Source organism: Phaethon lepturus, unplaced genomic scaffold (assembly GCF_000687285.1).
Source record: "Phaethon lepturus isolate BGI_N335 unplaced genomic scaffold, ASM68728v1 scaffold46722, whole genome shotgun sequence".
In the NCBI taxonomy this organism is placed as follows: domain Eukaryota; kingdom Metazoa; phylum Chordata; class Aves; order Phaethontiformes; family Phaethontidae; genus Phaethon; species Phaethon lepturus.
Window position 1 is genome coordinate 1 of NW_010523530.1, and position 6,139 is coordinate 6,139.

Here is a 6,139-nt window from a genome sequence, read left to right on the forward strand (position 1 = left end):
TGAGGGAGCACTTGATCCCCTCGTCCAGACCATTGATAAAGATATTGAACAAGATCGGCCTCAGAACCGAGCTGACTTGTGTATGTTCAGGTTCGTCAGGCAGCCTTGAACCTGATCTTCTCTTACAGTGGGAGGGACTTTGCTCCTCTAGTCCCCATCTTGCAGTCCATCCCCTCAAGAGGTGTGGGAAGAGACACTGCCAGTGAAGACAGAGGCAAAGAAGTCGAGTACGTCAGCCTTCTCCTCATCCATTGTTACCAGTTTGCCATTCTTGCTGTCTTTGTTTGCACCATTTCAGATGGTACAAACTGGTTTTCCAGTTCTCTCAAACAACAGGATTTCCAAAAAGTGCTTGGAATGGGCAGGATAGAGTATTTTGTTTAGAAAAATGTCAAAACAGTTCCTTTTGAGAATTTCAGAACTTCCCCCTGCCCTAAAATTTTTTTTCTTATAAAAAAAATTAGCTGTTTTGTGCCAATATTATGCCTAATGATCATGAGAAACATCCCCTTAATCACAGAGATGCGGTGATCACAAAGAGTAGACAGGTACATCCTCCACGATGTGTAGCACTGATGAAACATATCCGTATCTGTAGGAGATTAATGGGTTTTTTTTGTGCTGGGGGAAAATGTTAGTCTTACAGTGTCTTTGTAAGTGTGAGTTGCAAAGTCATGAAGCCTGATTATCAAGACATTTACTTTGCAGATAGTGGTAACATAAATAACAATATTTAGTAATTACATAGCACTGGTACAACGCGTATGCAAACTTTAATCACTTAAACCCCTTCCCCTCCCCCCCAGCATTGTGAAGGAGGAACAGAAGGAATGATTTCTGCTGCTTTATAGGAAAGGGAGGCTAAGAGATGAAGTGTGATGTAAGGTCAGAATGACAACTCAGAGAGGGTTTTCCAACCCTGAGCTGCTTTCCTTGGGCAGTGGTAATAGAGGAAGCCACAGAGTTTTAGGGAAACGAAAGTCTGGCAGAGATCTGCTGGGCTGGTAAGGGCAGTTCCTTGCTAACCACTCAGCCAGCATGTTGAAGAGTATGCATAAAACAAAAGATGAAAGGGAAAAACCTTTAATCAGCGGTCACAGTGAAATTTGACATGACTTTGCAAGGACATAACTGGGTAACTAGTGTAAGGTGTTATATGAACAGAAGGGTGTGAAACCTCTGCTTTGCATGAAGAGTCAGATGACTTCCAGGCAGCAAAATGAAAAAATGCCTTGCTTTCATTTCCTTCTGTGTTTGGAAGAGTTGACAGTCCAACTGTGACTGTGGAGCCATATAGAAGGACCACTCCAATTCTGTGTAGCACAAGACTTTTCAATATTATTCTAGCATCTCTTTCAGCTAGATTAGGCCTAGTACTCAGGCAAAGAGCTTGTATTAGTGCTGAGTGCTCAGTCGCCTCCAGCATGCACTCAATAAATATCTACTAAGGAACATGGATAAGAAATTGGATGCTCTTAGGCCCTTGGCTCTGTCTAGTAAAGGGCAGATATTTGCAGGATATCCCCTATTTTGTTTGCAACAATGTTGATGCTCAGGAAAGGCAGTGCAGAGGAGCCATCTAAATCTGAGCCTACCTAACAACCTGACTGTTCACAGTTCTTGGGCAATAAGACATACACTGGACAATGGTGATTTGTTTCATCACTTTCGGGTGGAATGGGAAGCAGAACAGGGCTGGGAGGGGTGCAGAACCACTGGGACTCAAGGACCCTCACGTTCTGACCATCTGCTGTAGACCGTTGCCTAATTTCAAAATGATTTGGAGAAGGGTGATGGTGTCTGTCAATAGAAGAGAACAGGACAAGCATGTCAACATTAACATGGTACCATTTATTCAAATATAAAGGATTTGGAAAAGGGATCCTATATTTCTGTGTTAGAACACATTTCTGTCCAGCTGATGATTTACCACAGAACATTCAACGCTTTGTGTGAGAATTTGAATGTGGAGATGAATAGAAGGCCTGAATTTAGCCTCCACAGGCAGCAGAGGGTACCTGGAAGTCAGACCTGCACTCAGAAGGTAGCATGACAGAGCCAGATGTTATGGCTTTCTTCTTCTAGTTTTCCCTCATCCACTCATCTTCCCATGAGGGGAAGGCTGTGGATGTTCTACCTGGACTTTAGTAAAGCCTTTCACACCATCTCCCACAGCATTCTCCTGAGGAAGCTGGTGGCTCGTGGCTGAGACAGGTTTCCTCTTCGCTGGATAAAGAACTGGCTGGACAGCAGAGCCCAGAGAGTTGTGGTGGACGGAATTAAATCCAGCTGGCAGTCAGTCACAAGCGGTTTTCCCCAGGGCTTGATTTTGGGGCCGGTCTTGTTCAATATCTTTATTGATGATCTGGACGAGGGGATCAATTGCTCCCTCAGTAAGTTTGCAGATGACACCAAGTTGGGTGGGAGTGTTGATCTGCTCGAGGGCAGGAAGGATCTGCAGAGGGATCTGAACAGGCTGGATTGATGGTCTGAGGTCAACTGTATGAGGTTTAACAAGGCCAAGTGCCAGGTCTGTAGCTCATCATTTGTGAGCTGAGCCCACAAGTGTCCTCTTCCTGATCCTCACTCTTCTTTTTCCCTGTTGGCTCCTTCTTTCTTTCCATTGTAGGCTCCTGCTTACCCTGTATTCATATACTACAGCCTAAAATTACTCTGATTTCTTCATAAGAGTCTTCACAGTAAACTCTTTTCTTATGATATTGATCAAAGGAAGGTCTAGTTCCTACACAAAAACTTTTCCCCAGATATCCTCAGTACAGTTGTTTCAGGGGTCTGTATGCATTTGGAGAGCATCCTGTCATCTTCAACTGGGCTTTTTTTTTATCCATGTCTTTCTGTTTTCATATTCTACACACATAAGTGAAAATGAATGGGCAGGTGGGGAGTTTTAATTATTGTAAAGCAGAAATGAGTGTCTTGAGTACTAAATACCTCACTCTTGCAGATAGTAGACAACAGTAGAGGAATTTAATATGACGTATCATTGCATCCATGCTGGAACCTCATTTTCCCTGAGCCTATTTTGAATCTGGAGGTGAAGAATGAGAAAGCAGCAGAAATGTACTTTAGACCATGGAAAGAATGCAAATAGCGTTTCACAAAAGGACAGCGGTAAGGAGAATATTTAGATCTCTAAGTGATTCTGAAGAATGCCATGGCAATCTCAGTGGTTACCAGAAATGAGTTGACTGTTATACTGACCCTTTAACCGCACGATATAATTTTTTTCAGGTAGTGTGTAAGAATATGCTTGAGCCACGATGCATACTCCCCAATCAGTATCATAATTTCCCCCTTTTCCCCAACCACGTGTAAAAGAAACTTCAGAAGCTGCCACGTAAATGTTACCCACTGACGAACCACTGAAAATTTTTCCAGGACCATGCTTTAAGAAAGATGCTTTCGAGGGATTCCCTTGATTAGCCCAAAACGAAGGGTTCTTATCTAACACTATCTTGTCTAAATATACACAGCCTGTGATGACGAAATAACAAATTTCAAGACCAGGTATAAATACCACTGACAGGCAGATGAAGTTCATTCGTCTACTTTCTTCTAATAGAACATTCAACTATTAGAAGTTGAAGCTCACTGCTCTTAGAACTGACACCTCCCAGAACTTCTCTGAGCATTTTAACTGAACCATGGCCAAGAAAATGATTTGCCAGACATATAGCTTGTTTGTTCTGTCTGTCATCATGATTTTTTTTGGACGTTTTGGAAATAGCTCAATTCTTTCTCGACTTCAAAATGATATAGATCAACTGAAAGCTGACTTTGTAAGTATGGTCTTCTACTGCATTTCTCTTCTCTTTCTGCTTGTGCTTTAGATATAGCCCAGACTTGAGCAGTGTTTGACATACTCAATATGTACTGATAGAGGGTAACCATGGAACAAATTTTTTGGTTATACCTTTTTTTAAACAAGAATATGGACAATTCATTTGGTTTTTCTAACCTCTTTCACTAACATGATCCAGTTTTTCAATAGCCATAGTTAATGCAGCAGTTTGCATTTATTTCAGGGGCGCTCATCCTTTCACAAGAGCCTATCCTAACTTCATTCAGCCTTTGATTACATGGAATGTTTTATAGCAAGAAATCTCAAGGCAATTTATGATGAATAAATGAATCTTGATTCAGTTCTATTCAGATGCAATTTATTGACACTTTTTTAGTTTTAGGTTAGTAATGTCAATGGAGGATTTAGTATTAGTTAGCAATATAAACAAAATGGAGAAGAGCTTTTGCTTTAACAAATGCATCTGGTACTTAGTAGTAGTAGTAGTAGTGTGTTGCCCAAAGGTGGTTCCTACTGCTTATTCTTTTGCATCCTCCAGCCATTCTGCTTCCATATCTGTGACTATGATCAGGCATGGGAATGTTATCCAGCACAATATGACTTCCTTTCAGACAGAATTTTGATAACTTGATAGCTGTAATGTTAATTCACCTATCTTCGTATAGGAGGCATTAATGTAGTTCACAGTTGACTTTATCTGGGATTAGTCACAGAGATAACAGACCTACAATAGAGTCATTTCTAATTAACAGCTTTTATTCTCAATATATTTTTGGGTTTTTTTTCCTTAAATGCATGAAAGAACTGCAGAGGTCTACTCCTATTTTCAGCTCTGATTTTTTCATAATGGCATATGAAAGTTGAAATGTAGTAGTCAAAGAATCACCCTGGAGTATCACACAAAGAAGTCTAATGTAACACTTCAGTGTTTGCAGATTGATAGGAAACAGGCTGTAAAATTGGCTTTATATGTTAAATTTGTCATTAACATAGATCAGAGACATTCTCACTAGAATATATATAACTCTGTCAGATACATCCTGAGCCTGAGCTTCTTCCACTGACATTAAAAACTCCAGTCCGCAGCAGGTGCTCCCCACTTTTCAGAAGAGCAAAACAAGGTGCTCATCATGGGGAGCCAATCAGCCTACAAGGTTTCTGTCAGCCTGCAAGTTTTCTGTTTGCATTCACCGTATTTAAATTACTGAGCAGACAAAAAGGGAAATAGTGGCTGTTGTAAACAAAAAGAAAAAAAAAGACACACACAGAAAAGGAAATGATTCATTCTACCTTTCCTTGGTAGGAGAATTGTATTGCTCTTTGTTTCCTAGAATCTACCACAGTGTGTGGCTAACATCTGATGGTTAAACTCCATCCCTGCACGCCTCTCAGTAGCCCACTAACCTTGTATATCCCCATGCCTGGCTATGGGTGATTGGATGACTCTCCAGTTCTACAAACTATTTTTACAGTAAAGTTAACTTGTTCTTTTTCCGTATGAGATTTTACTAAGACTGGATAAATTCCAGGTCACAGACTACATACTGGTGGACTTCGACTTACCAGAAAACATGCCAAGATCAGGTCTGGCAATTTTCTAGCCAGTTGCTATGCTTATGAAGTGTAATTTTTACCTGTCAATACCAAAACTTGCAAGGAGCGTTTGGCAAAATAGATGGTGCTAAATATATCTATTCAGATGAGTTATAGCAGAAGACGACATTGAAAAGCAGACCAATGCTGTTTCTGGTACCAGGCAGTCATCCAATGCGATTTGGTGCTTAGAGAAGTGAAAGCATTGTAATAGCTATAGGCCAGTGGTGCAAAAATCACCTCTCTCAGGTTTTTACTGCTCATTTGAATAGAGAAAGCAAATTTACCTTGTTATAAGTATTGTTTGTGTAACAGATATGTTTGTTCTTTGTTGCAGAACTCAAGTCATTCAGACGTAGCTGACGGTGGACCTATTTTTACAGAGAAACTGAAGAACTGGACAGAGGTGAGTCAGAACCAGATATGACAAAGCATCTCAGACACTTTGTGGGGCACTTTTGGTACAAAGCAGCTCCCAGGGACAGCGTAACCAGTTGGGGTAGAACGAACATGAGCCGAGGCCACTTTGGTAGCTTGGAAATGAGAAAACAATCCCCATAAAAATTCTTCCCATAAGGATCAACGTGCTTTATACTGCACCATGAACTGATCCTGAGGTACAGCCAAGCCCAGGAGATGAGTTGCAGCATGTTCTTTGTCATCCTGTTTCAAGCGACAGTGAGAACCCCGTGTGCTGTGTTTTAGCTCATTCATTTTCCTGCT

The 6,139-nt window shown here is 41.0% G+C and overlaps 1 protein-coding gene across 1 annotated transcript in view; it reads left to right on the plus strand.

Annotated features, from left to right (window-relative positions):
* Window positions 1–3,584: 3,584 nt before the first annotated feature.
* Window positions 3,585–6,139, plus strand: part of IFNG (interferon, gamma) — a 3,681-nt gene continuing 1,126 nt past the window's right edge. Inside the window, exons 1-2 of the mRNA XM_010282140.1 lie at window positions 3,585–3,800; window positions 5,754–5,822. Coding sequence (XP_010280442.1) covers window positions 3,666–3,800; window positions 5,754–5,822 — 204 coding nt within the window. The 5' untranslated portion in view covers window positions 3,585–3,665. The remainder of the gene's footprint in view (window positions 3,801–5,753; window positions 5,823–6,139) is intronic.